Raw genomic sequence first — 19916 nt, 5'->3', positions numbered from 1 at the left:
TGCTGCATCTTCTGGAAGCCCCAGGAGACAGGATTTTTCTGTGTCGGCTACTCTGTCTATAAGGGGAATAGAGTCTTCCCATCCTTGGGCAGGTTTCAGAAAACTTCCCTCATGGTGGCATGGCACCAGCCCTCTGACTCCTGGGTCTGAATCAAGCACAGTGAGTTCCAAATCACTGTCAGGAAAGCACTGTGAGCACCTGCTTATTCTGTCAATTATATTTATATGGGATTATCCTCTCGCTGTCTTAAGCCACCTTAAAAGCACCCAGAGAGACTAAACTTTTAGATGTTGAGGCCAGCCCAACCCCCCAGGACAGTCTAGACCTAATGGCTGTGCTCTGTTCCAGTTCCTGTTCCTCTCGGAGGTCCTGCAGTGGAGGGCGCAGACCACCCCTGATCACGTGCTGTACACGCTGCTCAACTGTAGGGTGAGGCCCCGCCCGTGTGCCCTGGTCGTTCCCTGTGTGGTCCACAATTTCATGCTTCTGTATCATATTCTCCACTCAAACCTTTCTCCTCAGTCTTACCTGAATCGTTTTGTTTGTTTGTTTGTTGCTATTTTGACTGAGACCTTTTCACCTAAGAAAGGTTGCTTTGAAATATAAGTGTTTGAGCGTGTGTGTGTGTGTGTGTGTGTGTGTGTGTGTATGTGTACACATATATTTTTGTGTGTATTTTAGCAGTATTGTTTTGCAATATTTCCCTTCCCCTCAAAATGAGTGATGAATGTCTACAATAGAACAATTGCAGATCTATGAGGTATTTATGTCTTTATTTTTGTTACTCAACTCCTTTTTTTATGTAAGAAGTCATGTTTTAGTTATAGGCTTTCATTCTTAGGAATGAAAATAATTTCTGTTTTATAATTAAAGTTCATATTTACATCTCGTATTAGAAAAGCAAACTCCTCAGATAGTGTTCCATCATAGTACTTAAGAGTAAGGCAAGAAATAGTACTAACAATAGACGTTAAATGCAGAAGTCTTTAATACGTTTGTTAACTTTGTGTTTGCTTTGGAAATAAGGCCTGAAAAATAGATTTAACGTAGGTCGTCTTGACAAGCATGGGTACTTGCAACTTTAAGAAGTTCTTCAGAGTTGCAAAATGGCAAAATCTTAGTGCGCGAAGGCACCTCTTGTCATTTAAAGCAGTAGATTAAGGACAAGTGAAAGGAAATGCCAACAATATAAGTTACTCCCTGAACCTATAATTTGGATATCCAGCTACAGACAAGTTTTGCGGTGATTTAGTTGGTAGAAGTAACCTCTGGTCCTCCTCTGACACAGCTTGTCTTGAATTGCCTTGCGTGCTGAGTTGACCTCAGCAGTTTCTTGTTCACTGTGTCTGTTCAAGACCAACCCCAGGAAGAGTCTTAGAAAGCACTCCCGCACCCCAGCCTCTGTGAGGAACGCTTGCTACCCTTGCCTTTTGGCGCCTACGCTTGGGCCTAGTGGACCCTCCTCCCAGGATAAATGCTCTTGTGCACAGGTGCATGGCGGTGAGACGCAGGGTAAGCCCGACGGTCGTGTGGTTACCCGGAGGCCCTGTGTCGCATCTGAAATGTGCCTGCCCTGCTGCTCTCGTCCGTCTCTTTCCTCTGGCTCCTCCTCAGCCTGTAAACACAGATAAGACTCTCTTTTCCTGGCACCGTCGCCGGTTGGTGCTGTCCTGTCTCTCTAATTGCTTCTTCTGACTTTCTTCGTCCTGTGCACATGGCGTGTCTCCTGGAGACTGTTGGGGACTTCCCCTTCTTTCTCCAGAGTCTCTCGTGGCCTCTAGAGGTTTCCAACAGCACCTTCAGAGGGACAGCTGGAGCTGGAGCCACACTGCAGCCTGTCCCCCAGCCCCTGGGAAGGACTCCTACTCAGAGCCCCTTCACTCAGCTCCCTGAGTGGGGCCGTGGTGCTGACGTGACGAGGTAGGACAGGACGTCCCCAGGATAGGCCTGCCATCCCCCGTGAACTGTGGGCAGCAAGGGGGCGAGAGTTGGGTCAGCATCCCTTTTCCCTACCCTGCAGCTTGACCCCTCCAGAGCTCTGGGTAAGAGGAAATTTCTTAGCTGTCCCAAACGCAAAGATTCAAAAATGATTCAGGCATGTTCATAGACTATAGTCCTGTCAGCGGGAGGAAAACAGCCATGCTAACTGCATCTCGCTTGGGGACTGGCAATGTGCAGGGCAGATCAACCCCATTTCCAGACCCTGAGTTCACTGTCCTTTTCTGTGGCTAGACATTGGATCATTAGGAGAAATGTGTTCACCAGAAATGACTCGTATTCTAGAAGGGCTTCGTCAGCAGCAACAGAAGGTCTGATGGGGTGAGCTGTGGAGGTCAAGGCCATGAGAAAGTTTACTTCAGGTCAGCGCAGGGACAGCGTGGTCTACAACAGCCTCCCTTCAGACATGACCTTATCTCCTGAGGCTCTGCTGACGTGAAGGCAGCTACATCCAAACAGCTGGAAGGGTCATACCGGAGCCAGGCATCTGTGTTCATTCCCAACCTCTCCAACCCCATGTGCACACTTATGACAAGTGTTCAACCTGAACCAAAGGTCAAGAGCATCATTTCCATGGTGGTTACAGTGTCATTTCCACTCACTCAACCTTCTAGTTCAGCACTGTCCAATAGAAATACAGCGCAAGCCACACACACAATTTAATGTTTTCTAAAAGCGATATTTAAAAAAAAGTATAAAGAAACAGGTGAAATTCATTCTAATAATGTGTTTTACTCAATATACCCAAACACTGTCCTTCCAGCATAGGGCCCCAACGCGCTTCCAGGCTTCCTCTGTCCTGGACAGCCCCTTCCGTTGGTTGTGAATTCCCCAACTTGGTCGTGGCTCCCTTAAAACGGTTACCCGTTGGCTTCCTGTCTTTTCACAGTATTCACTCATATGCCCTCCTCCACGGCAATGCAGTCGATAGGATCAGAGTTGTTATGAGAGGTTTACAGTAGGAAGTGAGGATGTGATTCACTGCAAATCGTGGAAGACTTACATTCTTAGAACTTACTTACATACAGAAGAGCATCTGTTTTTTTTTATTTTTTTCCGGTACACGGGCCTCTCACCGTTGCGGCCTCTCCCGTTGCGGAGCACAGGCTCCGGACGCGCAGGTTCAGCGGCCATGGCTCACGGGCCCAGCCGCTCCGCGGCATGTGGGATCTTCCCGGACCCGGGCACGAACCCGTGTCCCCTGCATCAGCAGGCGGACTCTCAACCACTGCGCCACCAGGGAAGCCCTGTTATTTTTTTTAAGAGAAACACCAGCCAACTCTTTCAACATTTTTTTTTTTTTAACTTTTTGAGAATTTAAAAATGCAAATCCTGTTTGGCTTGTTCTTCATTCCTCAGTATGTTTTTTACTTGTCATTATTTAATTTAATGTAAAACTTTAAAATGGTGCTGCATTTGCAGTCATTGATACTGAAATCTGTGGTCTTTAGAATAGGGATTGGGTGGTGGGTTACCCTGCATTGCCATTCTGTCGTGATACCGGCCGAGGCTTCTTTTAGGAAAAGTTAGCCTTAATTTCCTGTGAGGTGCTTTTTCCTAGAATATTCTTCTTAGGCAGTGGGTTTCTGTACTGAAAACCCAACTTTTCCCATGAATGTTGATGAGGATGCCAGGTAACCATTGACCTGAGGATAAACAGCATTTCATGTTTTTATGACAGCAAGCACTTTGGAAAATGAAATGTGTGATTAAAAATCAGTGGTGTTTCTCCCGTGGTGAAAGGCTGTATTGAGACTCCCCGTAACCAGTGGTGATGCACAGTCCGGGGCTGGATGAGGCCTGTATCCCATTTGGCTCCCTCAACGTGGAGCCTGCCGGGAGCCACAGTGAAGCCAGTGGAGCCTGCAGGCTGGGGTGGAGGAGAGAGGCTGGGCTGGGCTCGTTGGCAACCGACTGCCCAGAGGGGCCCTCCTCCCATCTGGGGTAAAGCCCGTAGGGTGGCAAAGGGTATTGTGAAACATTCGCAGAGATTCCTAAAGGACAGAATGCCAATTAAATTTCACCATTTTAAAGTACCTGTAGGTGGAAATTTCATAAACAGAGTCAAAACATACGGCTGCTGGTTGTGAGTCACTGGTGCCTCTCAAATCTCATAGGCTTTGTTGTGTGACAGAAAAGCTGGTTATGATAGGGGATCAGTGTCTGCTCTCTGGATAATGGGGAGAAGATCAGTCCCAGAAGTTGAACAACTCAGTCAGAGAATGCTTGCTGCTTAAGATAAGACTGGCTAACGACCAGCGGACAGCAGGGTGGTGGTGGGACTCCCCTGTGGCACACTGCCACCCCACCAGCAGCACAGCTGGTCCCCAGCAACAACCAGGAGCACAGTGCTGGCTTCCCTCCAGGACAGCTGGTGTGCGCATGTCAGGAGGCCTGGCATGGGCCTCACCTTAGCTGTGCTGGCGGCTGGTGCCCCATCTTCACTTAGAAGAGCTCACAGGACTTTTGGGTCCTTTTGAGTGTGTGTTTTGGTTCATGCGACAGGTGTGTTCCCCAGGAGTAACTGCTCAGAGGAACAGTCCAGTGGAGAAGGCACCCAGTTCTCAGGTTTGGGCTGGGTTTCTAGACGCCAGTCTCGTGGATCTTTCTGTGTTTACCCAGCTTTGCCACATTCTGCTCTCTGGCTCTTCCATTTCATATATCTTTTTCTATTATTTTTTAACCTTTCTTAGAAGGAAGGTAATTAAGGAAAATATATACGATGGGAAAGTTCAAATCAGAGAAATGTAAGCTAATCCTGTCCACTGTGGGAGAGGCCAGTGCCAGCACAGCAGGAAGGGGCCAGAACCTGGCTGGCAGCTGCCTGGGCAGCCTCCCTTTGCCGGGCTTCTGCGGCCCTGGGCCCCGGTTATGGAGAGAGCCTGCTGCTTCCCAGGGTACATATGGCCGTCAGTGATCTCGTGAGTGTTTTAGGCAAACACCGGCTGCTGGTATATACCTCCTGATGCCTTTTAAATGGTTTTCACTCCCATCGGTTCCCGCCCACCTTGTGCACGTGTTCCAGTTGGGTGGGAATTCTAATGTCTCTTCCCACACCTCAAGTCACCAGGTCACCAGTGTCCTTTAACGGCCCCAAAGGTTCTGGTCTCTTCTGTCCACGTTTCTCCTCCCACACAGCCAACTGCTCACACCACCTTCCTGTTGACTTCTTTCTGCTCAGGCGACAGTCTTTTCCGTGTCACCCACCAGCTCATTTACCTTCCTTGGAAGCTCCCCACCTAAATAAAAGCATCTGGCCCAGTTGTCTACCATCGTTTCTTCAGCTGCAGGGTCTTCCTCACCTGACACTCCTGGCCAGTTTGCCTGTTGCTTAAGGAAAGGTCCTTCACCCTTCACCCTGTTCATCCCTTTAAAGTAGGAATTGATAATAAAGAAGCAGTTTTTAAATAGCTGTAGACAGTGATCTCTTCTCACCTGGGAATATGTGCAAATGAAAAGTGCATTCTCAAGAGAAACTTTTTTTGGATAGTTGGATGTTTATAATTTGCAGTTCATTCTTGCTTTTCTTTAAAGAGTAAACATCATGTATTTTGATATCTCTTAGTACCTACTTTGCTACTGATTTTCGCCTACAAAGCTTTTTTAAGGTACTTTTCAATCCAAGTGTGTTTTACATTTGCTCCTGCATATTTAAAAATCTACATTAAATGAATTTGACAATTTCCTTTTTTTCTTTTGTGTTTTTTGGGGTTTTTTTTTTTAACATCTTTATTGGGGTATAATTGCTTTACAATGGTGTGTTAGTTTCTGCTTTATAACAAAGTGAATCAGTCATACATAAACATATGTTCCCATATGTCTTCCCTGTTGCGTCTCCCTCCCTCCCACCCTCCCTATCTCACCCCTCCAGGCTGTCACAAATCACCGAGCCAATATCCCTGTGCCATGCGGCTGCTTCCCACTAGCTATCTACCTTACTACGTTTGTTAGTGTGTATATGCCCATGACTCTCTCTCGCCCTGTCACAGCTCACCCTTCCCCCTCCCCATAACCTCAAGTCCGTTCTCTAGGAGGTCTGCGTCTTTATTCCTGCTTTACCCCTAGGTTCTTCATGACATTTTTTTTCTTAAATTCCATATATATGTGTTAGCGTACGGTATTTGTCTTTTTCTTTCTGACTTACTTCACTCTGTATGACAGACTCTAGGTCTATCCACCTCATTACAAATAGCTCAATTTCGTTTCTTTTTATGGCTGAGTAATATTCCATTGTATATATGTGCCACATCTTCTTTATCCATTCATCCGATGACGGGCACTTAGGTTGTTTCCATCTCCAGGCTATTGTAAATAGAGCTGCAATGAACATTTTGGTACATGACTCTTTTTGAATTTTGGTTTTCTCAGGGTATATGCCCAGTAGTGGGATTGCTGGGTCATATGGTAGTTCTATTTGTAGTTTTTTAAGGAACCTCCATACTGTTCTCCATAGTGGCTGAACCAATTCACATTCCCACCAGCAGTGCAAGAGTGTTCCCTTTTCTCCACACCCTCTCCAGCATTTATTGTTTCTAGATTTTTTGATGATGGCCATTCTGACTGGTGTGAGATGATATCTCATTGTAGTTTTGATTTGCATTTCTCTAATGATTAATGATGTTGAGCATTCTTTCATGTGTTTGTTGGCAGTCTGTATATCTTCTTTGGAGAAATGTCTATTTAGGTCTTCTGCCCATTTTTGGATTGGGTTGTTTGTTTTCTTGTTATTGAGCTGCATGAGCTGCTTGTAAATTTTGGAGATTAATCCTTTGTCTTTTGGGGGTTTTTGACTTTTTTTTTTTTTTTGACTGTTGCTTTTCTGGGGGTTGGTTTGTTTTCTGAGCTCCCTGACTTTCGATGTGGTCTTTCTTAAAAGCAGTTTCAATTAGTCTTACTTTTCATAGTGTGAGTCCTGCAGATTTACGACTAATTCTTATTGCCCATGACAATTACACTTAAGTCCCAGAATTACTAGATTGATTTTTTTTGTGATTTTAGCTGTTTTTTCAAGTCAAGTCATTGTTTTTTAAATATTTCTTTTTAATACAAACGTATCTAGATGCCTGTTTGGTGTTGTACTTCTTAGCCAGTGGGGAGGAAAGGAGAGTGAATGCTAACAGTGGGGGGGGGTGGGGTCTTCTGAGGAGGTGACAGAAACATTCTGAAGCTGACTGTGGTGGTGGTTGCCCAACTCTGCAGATACATCCATTTAACTGCACATTTTAAATAAGTGAGTTGTATGGTATATGAACTGCACCTCAAAGCTGTCATATTAAAAAAAATCTTACCTGCTTGTTCCTGTGCTACTCAGGGCACAATAGCGAACTCGCTGACATGTGTCCAGCTGCACAAACGGGCTGAGAAGATAGCCGTGATGCTGATGGAGAGAGGACACCTGCAGGATGGGGACCACGTCGCTCTGGTCTACCCACCAGGTAAGAAGCAGGGCCATGCAAGACCAGCCCTTGCCCGAGAGACCCTTTACTGCACATGTTGGTGCTCGATGACCTTGTGTGTTACCACCAAAAATGGGCACTGTCTCTCCTGCCTCGCTCACTTGTGCGGACTGTGCTACGTGCTATACCACTAATAGTAGGGACGCAGATGAAGCGGTAGTTCACAACGACTTTTGTATCTAAATTTGTTTTATTAGCTATCTGAGGTAGTTCATTTAATCAATAGTAGTTAAATCCTTGACTACTGAATTGATAATCAGAAAGTTGAGTAATTTCTTAGAGAAATGAGAGCAATCAAGCTTCTGGGCTGCTTTGGCTTCCTGTGCCTAAAAGAACAGGCCAGGTGGGAGTTACCCCTGAAGTTTAACAGACCCACAGGGAGGAGGACAGGTCTGTTCAAGGTCTCAGTTACTGCTGTACCCGTCTGACTGTTTCCAGCTGGTGATTCTGCTGACAGGGATGATGGCCATTAAACAGCTTGTTTTGTTTCAAGTGAGAACTTTTGCTTTTCTCCCCATGTAGGAATAGACCTTATCGCAGCATTTTATGGTTGCCTGTATGCAGGCTGTGTGCCAATAACCGTCCGTCCTCCACACCCACAGAACATCGCAACCACGCTGCCAACCGTGAAGATGATCGTGGAGGTAACGCTGCCGGCGGGTGTCTGCGCCTGAGTGTTGGGCTTGCAGATCACAGAGCCTGGGCTCCCGGGGAAGGGCTGGGTGCAGGCATGGGATTGCATGGGAGTTGGCGGTCCCAGCGGTGGAGTGGGACTCAGCCTCTTCCCTCTAGGAGTTGGCCATCTCGTTCTGGAAGGAAGATAGCAGATAGCAGCTTGTGCGTAGAATTAGGGGCTAGAGAGCAGCTTTGCCACAATGCGTGGGAACTGATGCCCAGAGAGGGCATCCCTCTGGACACTGGGAGCTTCCCTACCAAGCCCAAGGAGCAGACCAAAACAAGTGGGAAAGTCATACATTTTTAAAGGTTCTTTCCTCAAGATTGAGAAGCATCCTGTTCCTTTTTGAAAGTATAGATTTGATTTAATTTTTTTTTTGCCTGGGGAAGTTTAAAAGGATTAGGATATGTTTTTCCCTTGGAGGAGGAACCATGAGGGACATACAAATGAATACTTCTTTGTAGTTGTGTTGGAGGACCCTCAAGGTTGTCACTCTGGTAGATGGTACTGTGTGTGTAAATGTGTGCATTTCTGGGGGACGGAGCTAACAGTGAGAGCAGGTAGTTTGGATGCTGCTTTCTGAGTGTGACCATCACACAGGGGATACTGCCAGGGACCTCAGTCCCCACAAGGTCTGCTTGTGTGCTCCATGGTCAGATTCCTGGTCATGTGGGACTCCATTGGCCAACACAGCCCCTTGTGAGGCAGCTGTGCTCCTGGTGCCCAGCCTGTGCTGCGAGCTTCATGGCCTCCACGTGGTGCACAGCTGGCACGTGAGCATGCGTCCATCCCCGTCCTTTACCCTCCTCCTCTCCATTCCTTGTTCTCTGACCCTCAGGTGAGCCGCTCTGCCTGTTTGATGACAACACAACTGATCTGTAAATTGTTACGGTCCAGGGAGGCAGCTGCAGCTGTAGACGTCAGGGCCTGGCCCCCGATACTGGACACAGGTTCGTCCTCTAACTCGCTGATATGTTTGTTTGCTTATCTGCTTTTCCATTAAGTCAGAGATGCTAACAGCTTTGTTTTGCTCTCTAGATGATTTGCCAAAGAAGCGGCCTGCCCAGATCTACAAACCTTCCAACCCAGACACACTAGCCTATCTTGATTTTAGTGTGTCCACGACTGGGATGCTAGCTGGAGTGAAGGTGAGAAACACAGTCTGCATAATAGTAGTTAGCAAGCCACAAAGCAATGGTCAGTTTTCATTCTTATGGGTATAGGGCTCTAGTGGGGCCTAGCAGCAAAACACGGAGAGAGAGAGCGATACATGTGCATTTTGTTCAGGCTCTAAAATGCGTGACCATTTCAATAGTTAGCTAGGCTGACTGATTATTTCCAGATGTTCCAGCTATTTTTTTATGTAAACAGAGCTTCCCTAACCTCTAATTTAAAAACTGCCTATGTTTTTCTTGCTGGTTCTCAAATCCCAGTATTCTATTATAAAACTCTGTGCACTGGAGTTTCTCACTTGTTTAACATGGGTCTCATTATAACTTGCCAGCACACTGCTCATTGCCTCTGAAATGATGCTTTTTCCTATCAAAGAATGATGGAACTACTATGTATGTCACCAGAATTAGGACCCTCACAGCTCAGGCAATGTCCTTGTCAAGATACCATTAAGCCTGAGAAAACCATAATTCAAAAAGAGTCATGTACCACAATGTTCATTGAAGCTCTGTTTGCAATATCCAGGACATGGAAGCAACCTAAGTGTCCATCGACAGATGAATGGATAAATAAGATGTGGTTCACATATACAATGGAATATTACTCAGCCATGAAAAGAAATGAAATTGAGTTATTTGTAGTGAGGTGGGTGGACCTAGAGTCTGTCATACAGAGTGAAGTAAGTCAGAAAGAAAAAAACAAATACCATACGCTAACACATATATATGGAATCTAAAAAAAAAAAGGCTCTGAAGAACCTAGGGGCAGGACAGGAATAAAGACACAGATGTAAAGAATGGACTTCAAGACATGGGGAGGGGGAAGGGTAAGCTGGGACGAGTGGCATGGACATATATACACTACCAGTGTAAAATAGATGGCTAGTGAGAAGCAGCTGCATAGCACCGGGAGATAAGCTCGGTGCTTTGTGACCACCTAGAGGGGATAGGGAGGGTGGAAGGGAGATGCAAAAGGGAGGAGATATGGGGATATATGTGTATGTATAGCTGATTCACTTTGTTATAAAGCAGACAGTAATACAGCATTGTAAAGCAATTATACTCCAATAAAGATGTTAAAAAAAAAAGACACGGTTAAGTTCTCTGGCCTCAGGAAGCCCTTCACGTATTATCCACCTGACTGCTGGGTTTGCATAATTTTCATTTAGTTCTCTTACTCCATTTACTTTTTTTTCCAATTTTTAATTGTGGTAAAATACATATACCAAAAATTTACCATTTACCCAGTTCAAGTGTACAACTCAGTGGTGTTAAACACATTCAGAATTCTGTGCTGCTCTCACCACCACTCATCTTTGTAAGTCATTTCATCTCACAAAACTGAAACCACCCCTGCCTGCAGCAACTCGCACTCTACTTTCTGTCTTTATGATTTTGACTATTCTAGGTACCATGTTTATGTGGAATCATACAGTATATGTCTTCTTGTGTTTGGCTTATTTTCACTTAGCATAGTGTCTTCAGGGTTCATCCATGTTGAAGTATATATCAGAATTCCTTTTTAAGGCTGAGTTAATATTTCGTTGTATGTATTTACCACATTTTGCTTATCCATTCGTTTATCAATGGACACTTGAGTTGCTTTCACATTTTAGCTATTGTGAATAATGCTGCAGTGAACATGGGTGTATAAATATCTCTTCGAGACATTGCCTTCAGCAATTTTAAGTATATATCCAGAAGTTGAATTGTTGGGTCATATGGTAATTATATTTTTAATTTTCTGGGGAATTGCTGTACTATTTTCCACAGTAGCTGTTCCATTTTACCTTCTCACCAACAGTGCACAAAGTTTCCAATATCTCCACATCCTTACCAGCACTTGTATTTTATTTTCCATTGTTTTTTTTTTTTTTTCTTTTGAATGTCCTCTTTTTTTGGCGGGGGAAGAGCCGCGCTGCATGGCTTGTGGGCTCTTGGTTCCCTGACCAGGGATTGAACCCAGGCCACTGCAGTGAAAGCCTGGAATCCTAACCATTAGGCCACCAGGGAACTCCCTGTTGGTTTGTTTGTTTGTTTTTAATAGTTGCCTTCCTAATGGATGTGAGGTGATATCACATTGTAATTTTGATTTGCATTTCCCTAAAGATTAATGATGTTGAGCATCTTTTCATGGAATTATTGGCCATTTGTATATATTCTTTGAAGAAATGTTTATTCAAGTCCTTTGTTGTTTTTGAATTGATTGTTTTCTTCTTGAGTTCTAGATGTTCTCTGTATATTATGAATATTAATCCCTTATCAGATATATGATTTGCAAATATTTTCTCCCTTTCTTTGGGTTGCCTTTTTACTCTATGGATAGTGTCTTTTGATGCACAAAATTTTAAGATTTCTGTGAAGTCTAATTTTTTTTGCCTTTGCCTTCAGTGTCATATCCAAGAAAACATTTCCAGACCAATGTTGTGAACTTTTGTCCCATATTTTCATCTAAAAGTTTTATTTTTTAGATCTTATATTTAGATCTTTGCTCCATTTTGTGTTAATTTTGTTTATGGTATTAGGTAAGAGTCCAACGTAATTCTTCTGCATGTGGATATCCAGTTTTCCAAGCACCATTTGTTGAAAAGACTGTCCTTTCCCCGTTGAATGGTCTTGGCACCCATATCAAAAATCATTTGATCACCCACAGTTAACATCATACTCAACAGTGAAAAGCTGAAGCTTTTCTCTAAGATCAGGAACAAGGTAAGGATGCTTACTTGTACCACTCTTATTTAATATAGTACTGGAAGTCCTAACCAGAGAAATTAAGCAAGAAAAAGAAATAAAAGACATCCAAACTGGAAAGGAAGAAGTAAAATTGTCACTATTTGCAAATGACATGATGCTATGTATAAAAAACACTAAAAACTCCACCAAAAACTGTTAGAATAAATGATTCAGTAAAGTGCAGGATAACAAAATTAATACAGAGAAATCTGTTGTGTTTCTATATACTAATAATGAAATATCAGAAAGAGAAATTAAGGAAACAATCTTATTTACAACTGCATCAAAAGAATAAAATACGTAGGAATAAATTTAACCAAGGAGGTGAAAGACCTGTACACTGAAAACTATAAAATATTGATGACATAAATTGAAGAAGACAGAAATAAATGGATATTCCATACTCTTGGTTAGAATAATTAATATTGTTAAAATAGCCATACTACCCAAAGCAACCTACAGATTCATTGCAATCCTTATCAAAATTCTAATGGCATTTTTCACAGAAATAGAACAAACAATTCTAAAATACGTATGAAACCACAAAAGACCCCCAATAGCCAAAGCCATCTTGAAAAAGATCAAAGCTGGAGACATCATGCTCCCTGACATTACAAAGCTACAGTAATGCAAACAGTATTATTATACTGGCACAAAAGCAAACACATAGATCAATGAAACAGAATAGCCCCAAAATTAACCCATGCATATATGTCAACTAATTTATGACAGAGGAGCCAAGAATATATGGTGGGGAAAGGACAGTCTTTAAATAAATGGTGCTTGGAACACTGGACAGCCACATGCAAAAGAATGAAACTGGACCAATTTTCTACACCACACATAAAAATGAACTCAAAGTGAACTAAAGACTTGAATGTAAGACCTGAAACCAAAGAAGTCCTAGAAGAAAACATAGGGGTAAACTCCTAGACATTGGTCTTGTCAATTTTTTGAGTTTGACATCAAAAGCAAAGGCAACAAAAGTTAAGCAAGTGGGATTACATCAAACCGAAAAGCTTCTGCACAGCAAAGGAAACCGTTAACAAATGAAAAGGCAACCTACTGAATGGGAGAAAATATTTACAAATCATATATCTGATAATGGGTTAATATCCAAAATATATGAAGAACTCATACAACTTAATAGCAGAAAAACAAACAATTATTTCTTAAAAATGGGCAGAGGATCTGAATAGACATTTTTCTGAAAGAGACATACAGATGGACAGCAGATACATGAAAATATGCTCAACATCACTAATCACCAGAGAAATGCAAATCAGAACCACAATAAGCTATCACTTCACACCTGTCAGGATGACCATCATCAAAAAGACAAGAGATAACATGTGTCCGTGAGAGGGTGGAGAAAAGGGAACCCTTGTGCACTGCTGGTGGGAATGTAAAGTGGTGCAGCCACTATGGAAAACAGTATGGGGGTTCCTTAAAAAATTAAAAATAAAACTACCATATTATCCAGCAATTCCACTTCTTGGTATTGATCTGAAGAAAATAAAAATACTAACTCGAAAAGATATCTGCACCCCCGTGTTCATAGCAGCATTGTTTACAATAGCCAAGATATGGAAACAACATCAGTGTCCATTGGCAGATGAATGGATAAGTAAAATGTGATATGCCCACCCACCTACCCACACCCTCCCCCATACACATACAATGGAATATAATTCAGCCATAAAGTAGAAGGAAATCCTGCCATTTCAGACAACATGAATGAACCTGAAGGACATTATGCTAAGTGAAATAAGGCAGAGAAAGACAAATACTGTATGATTTTACTTATATGTGGAATCTTAAAAAAAAAAAAGAAAAGAAAACCAAGCTCATAGATACAGAGAACAGATTGGTGATGGGCAAAATGGGTGAAGGGAATGAAAAGGTACAGACTTCCAATTATAAATAAGGCCTGCGTATGTAATGTACAGCATGGAAACTATAGATAATGATATACCGTACTGCGTATTTGGAAGTTGCTAAAAGAGTAAGTCTTAGTAGCTGTCTTCACTAGACTTATTGTGGTAGTCATTTTGCAATACATACACATATGTATGTTATATTGTATACCTGAAACTAATATAATGTATGTCAATTATACCTCAATGAGTCAATCAATCAAATCAATTGCATGTGAAGTCTAGGTAAAAATAAATAAATTAGTGAGAATTTTTTTTAAAAAATCATTTGACCATATATGTGAGGGTTTATTTCTAGGCTCTATATTCTGTTCTGTTTTTCTCTATGTCTGTCTTTATGCCAGTACTACACTGTTTTGATTACTGTAGCTTTGTACTAAGTTTTTAAATCAGGAAGTGTGAGTCCTCTGACTTTGTTGTTCTTTTTCCAAGATTGTTTTGGCTGCTCAGGTTTCTTTGAGATTTCGTATGAATGTTACAATAGGCTTTTCTATTTCTGCAAAAAGTATCATTGAGATTTTGATATAGATTGCATTGAATCAGTATAGACTTGGGTAGTATTGACATCTGTGAATAAGGGATGTGTTTCCATTTATTTCTTCTTTAATTTCTTTCAGCAGTGTTTTATAGTTTTCATTGTACAAGTTTCTTACATCCTTAGTTAATTCCTAAGTTTTTTATTCTTTTTGATGCTATTGTAAATGGAATTGCTTTAATTTCCTTTTCAGATTTTTCTTTTAGTGTATAGAAATGCAACTTACTTTTTGCATGTTGACTTTTTATCCTGCTACTTTGCTGAATTCATTTATGATTTATTAACAGTTTTTTGTGGAATTGTTAGGGTTTTCTACATATACGATCACATCATCTGTGAACAGAGATAATTTTACTTCTTCCTTTCCAATTTGGATGCCTTTTACATCTTTTTCATGCCTAATTGCTCTGGCTAGAACTTTCAGTACTGTGTTGAATAGAAGTAGTGAAAGTGGACATTCTTGTCTTGTTCCTGATCTTAGAGAAAAAGCTTTTAGTCTATCACAGTTGTGTATGATGTTCACTGTGGGTTGTTTTTTTTTAAACATCTTTATTGGGGTATAATTACTTTATAATGGTGTGTTCGTTTCTGCTTTATAACAAAGTGAATCAATTATACATATACATATGTTCCCGTATCTCTTCCCTCTTGCGTCTCACTCCCTCCCACCCTCCCTATCCCACCCCTCCAGGCGGTCACAAAGCACCGAGCTGATCACCCTGTGCTGTGTGGCTACTTCCCCACTGTGGGTTTTTGTATATTGCTTTTACTGTGTTGAGAACTTTTCTTCTATTTCTAGTCTATTGATTGTTTGTATCATGAAAGGATGTTGAATTTTGTCAGATGCTTTTTCTGCATCGACCAAGATGATCATCTGGGGTTTTTCTCTTCGTTCTCTTAATGTGATGTTTTATATTGCTTGATTTTCATATGTAGAGCCATCCTTGCATTCCAGGAATAAATCCAACTTGGTCATGATGCATAAGCCTTTCAATATGCTACTGAATTTGGTTTGCTAGTATTTTGTTGAGTATTTTTGCACCAGTGTTCAAAAGAGATATTGGTCTGTAGTTTTTTGTTCTTATAGTATCCTTGTCTGGCTTTGGTATCAGGATTTTGGTGACCTCCAAGAATGAATTAGAAAGTGTTCCCTCCTCTTCAATTTTTGGAGAAGTTTGAGAAAGATTGGTATTATTTCGTCTTTAAATGTTTGATGGAATTCAGCAGTGAAGCCATCAGTTCCAGGGCCTTTTTTGGTTGGGATTTTTTTTTTTTTAACATCTTTATGATTTTTTTTTAACTGATTTGTCTTTCTTGCCAGTTGCAGGTTTATTCAGATTTTCTATTTTTTGTGATTTAGTCTTCATAGAGTTCGTGTTCCTTCTTGATAGCTTGTGTTTCAAATTCCATGAAATAGATCTTTTCTGTTTCTTGTTGGTTGTGCAGTTTGTTGTTGTATAGTTGTTCATAGTACTCTCTTATAATTTTTTTTTAATTTCTGTAGAATCAGTAGTAAATGTCCCCACTTCCATTTTTGATTTTAGTAATCTGATACTTCCCTCTTTTTTCTTAGGCCATCTAGCCAGAGGTTTGTCAATTTTGTTGGTCTTTTCAAAGAATCAACTTCTGGTTTCCTTGTTTATCTCTGCTATTTTTCTATTCTCTACTTATTTATCTTTGCTCTAATCTTTAATATTTCCTTCTGCTACCTTTGGGTTTAGTCTGTCCTTTGTCTTCTCATTCCTTAAGTTGTCAAGTTAGGTTGTTGGCATGAGACCTTTCTTGTTTTTTAATATAACAATTTATAGCTATAAATTTCTGCCTTAACACTGCTTTGGCAGTATCCGCTTAGGTTTGGTTATATTGTCTTCATTTTCATTTGTGTCTAAATATTCTCTGATTTTCCTTGTAGTTTCTTCTTTGATCTGTTGGTTAAGAGGGCACTGTTTAAATTCCACAGATTTGTAGGTTTTCCAGTTTTTCTTCTATTCATCCTGTTGTGCTTGGAGAAGATACTTTGTATGTTATCTGTCTTTTTAAATCTGTTGAGACTTAATTTGTGGCCTAAAATATGGTCTGCCCTGGAACATGACCCAAGTGCTCCTGAGAAGAGTGTGTATTCTGTTGTGGTTGTATATTCCTCTGTATGTTTCTTAGAGCTCTTTGGTTTATTGTGTTAAGTCCTCTCTTTCCATAGTTGTCTTCTGTCTGGTTGTTTTGCCCATTATTGAAAAGGGAATATCAAAGTCTTCTCTTATTGTTGTAGAGCTGTCTGTTTTTGTTTCATATATTTTGATGGTTTGCTTTTAGGTTTGTAGATGTTTATAATTGTTATATTTCTTGCCGTAATGAACCTTTTATTAATATATAATGCCCTTCTTTGTTTCTTGTATCCGTTTTGATTTAAATTTTATTTGTCTGATATTAATATAGCCACCTCTGCTCTCTTTTGGTGACTGTTTGCGTGGAATGTCTTTATCCATCTTTTCATGTTCAAACTATTTGTGTCTTTTGATCTAAAATGAATCTCCGTGGACAGCAGTAGTTGGATCATTTCTTTCATCCATTCTGCCGATTTCTGTCATTGATTGGAGAGTTAATCCATTTGTATTTGAAGTAATTACTGATAAGAAGGAACGTTTCTCATCTCTCTTATTTTCCATATGTCTGATAGCTTTTTTGTTCCTCATTTCCTGCTTTACTGTCTTATTTTGTGCTCAGTTGATTTTTTGTAGTGATACTTTAAAATTCCTATCTCATTTCCTTTTGTATATATTCTATAGCTATTTTCTTTGTGGTTACCATGGGATTCCATTTGATATCTTAAAATTATTATGCTCTAATTTGTATGCCAGCCTAATTTCAGTAATATACAAAACTGCTTCTGTGCAGCTCTGTCCCACCATTTTTTCAGTTGTTGATGTCCAAAATTATATCTTTATACATTGTATGACCCAAAACATATAGTAATAAACATTTTTTAATACATTTATTTATTTATTTTTGGCTGCATTGGGTCTTTGTTGCTGTGCATGGGCTTTTTCTAGTTGCAGCAAGCGGGGGCTATTCTTCGTTGTGGTGCACGGGCTTCTTACTATGGTGGCTTCTTTTGTTGTGGAGCATGGGCTCTAAGCACACGGGCTTCAATAGTTGTGGCTCCTGGGCTCTAGAGTGCAGGCTAAGTAGTTGTGGCGCATGGGCTTAGTTGCTCCGCGACATATGGGACCTTCCTGGACCAGGACTCGAACCCGTGTCCCCTATATTGGCAGGCAGATTCTTAACCACTGTGCCACCAGGGAAGTCCCAGTAATAAACGTTTAAATGCATTGGTCTCTTAATTTATGTAGGAAAAGTGTGGAATTGAAATCCAAAGTTACAGTAACACTAGTTTTTAGGCCAATAACCGTTTTGTTTTAGTATGTTCGTCTCTTAAATCATGTAGAAAACAAAAAGTAGAGTTTTTAAGCAATTGTTCAATTATACTGGCTTTTATAATTGTCTTGTATTTACCTTTACTGAGACCTTTACTTCTTCAAATGACATCGAGTTACAATGTTCTTCTATTGCAACCTGCAGGATTCCCTTGAGCATTTCTTTTACAGCAGGTCTAAATGTAATGAACTCCCTTAACTTTTTTTTAAACCTGGGAATGTCTTAATTTCTCCAAAATTAATTGCGATTCACTGTCCAAGCTTTCCCCTGCCCCCCGGGAAGTTGCAAGCCCTCAACTGACTCCAGAGCTCCACTGTAGTTACATCAGATTCTGCCTGTGCGGATACTGTCCAAGTAGGACAGGGATTCCTGTTCTGCCATCGTCCCTGAACCCTCTCCTCTGCTTTTTATAGAATTTGAGGTGGTACACCAATAAAGTACATTATAAAATAAAATAATTTTTGAAAAGCTTTTAAAAATAAAGATATATTTTCAGACCAAGATGAATTATTTACTAAGTATGAAAATTGGGTTGGCCTCCTACTGTCACAGCCACAAGAGAAGCACACACTTTTGATCGTACCATTTTCATGATCTACAGAAGTGGGAGCTGTAATATTAAATCTTGATTCTATAAAGATTTTACTACTTGAAACAGAGCCAAAGTGATCTATGTTCTTACTTCCTAATGATTCCTCTTAATGTAAGTATAGACTCTGGAAATCCCAGAGAGATGAATAACTAGACTTTCTCTCAAATTCATGTTTTTCTTAAACCTTTGACTGTTTAATTTGTTTGATGAGTACCTGAAATGAAGTGTATTGTGATGTTGTTTAGTGAAAAACCCACATGCTTCAAATACTGAGAGGCATAAATAGAGCTGAAATTATCTGCCTTAACAGTCTGCTCCAAATGGAAACTCCCACCTCTGTGGTTGCTCAGGTCACCATTTTTCTCAGAAATAAATTTTGATTCAGTTTTTGAACAAAAATATCATTGAGCGTCCAATACACACCAAAAGTTGACAGAGAAAAGCCTTTCCAGTAAAGTGTTTTCCCTATAAAGGGCATTACAGAATGTCCGATTTAGTATAAAATGTACAAGTTCAGGTGTTCAATTTAAGTTGTTCATGCTCCCTGTTTAAAAGTGTGATTTGAACTCTGAAGGTTCCTAATAGATAGATCCTAGGTCTGCATTTGCCCCACTCCACAGCCGTCCTGTGGAGTGCCTGCCCAGCACCTGCATGTGCTTTAGGTGGGCTTCCCTGCAGGATGTTTTAGAGCTGACACCAGTTTGCTTCTGGAGCACTCTCCTGCTCACTGCAGTTGATGCGTGAGCTGATGTGTGCCCCAGGAATGGACACTTATTCTAACGTGAGCCAAAGCAAACCTTCACTGGAAGGTAAACTTGCTGAAGATGTCATAAGATACATCCTTAAAATAAATACCCTTGGCCTTATCCCCAGTTCCTCCACGTTGAAGTATCTGCTCTCGATGTCCCTTTTAGAGTAGAGCATTAGAGTTTGATGTTTGGGGCTTTGAGAAAACTAATTCTTTATTCAAGTACAAGTTTGCAGGAGTTTTTCTTACTAAAAGGTTCTGGTAAAGCATTCGAGCATGGGCTCTGGGTTTGTGATGTTGGCAGGGTCCAAGATTGGAATGAGCTTAGGGATAGACAGTCCCCATTCCTAGTTATGTTTTCTTAACCTGTTAGCTTCCTGGTCGCTGTGTTGAACTCTGTTAACTCACCCTCTGAGCCCACAGAGGGGTGTGAGAATCATCATCTGCTTTCTCTAAGCTCTATGCACACTTTGTCAAAGTGCTTGCAGCCCCTGCAGTTACCAAGTTTCTGAACTTCCCACTACGTGGCCAGCTCCTGAGGGCAGAGGCTGTGTGTTCTTTTTTATATCCCAAGCACAAGTCCTCTGTTAACAAATTAGCATCTGCCGAGCTGAGCTGAGAGCTCGGTTCTCAAGC

The 19916-nt window shown here is 41.2% G+C and overlaps 1 protein-coding gene across 2 annotated transcripts in view; it reads left to right on the top strand.

Annotated features, from left to right (window-relative positions):
- Positions 1-19916, top strand: part of DIP2C (disco interacting protein 2 homolog C) — a 362563-nt gene that overhangs the window by 295055 nt on the left and 47592 nt on the right. For both annotated transcript variants that reach the window (XM_082847813.1, XM_082847812.1), the window contains 5 exons: positions 350-430; positions 7311-7434; positions 7978-8099; positions 8970-9081; positions 9170-9279. In XM_082847813.1, coding sequence (XP_082703939.1) covers positions 350-430; positions 7311-7434; positions 7978-8099; positions 8970-9081; positions 9170-9279 — 549 coding nt within the window. The remainder of the gene's footprint in view (positions 1-349; positions 431-7310; positions 7435-7977; positions 8100-8969; positions 9082-9169; positions 9280-19916) is intronic.

The sequence above is a fragment of the Leucopleurus acutus genome, assembly GCF_964270905.1.
Source record: "Leucopleurus acutus genome assembly, chromosome: 1".
Taxonomy (NCBI): domain Eukaryota; kingdom Metazoa; phylum Chordata; class Mammalia; order Artiodactyla; family Delphinidae; genus Leucopleurus; species Leucopleurus acutus.
Note: the sequence above shows the minus strand (reverse complement) of the source record. Positions and strands in the feature narration are given on the sequence as shown.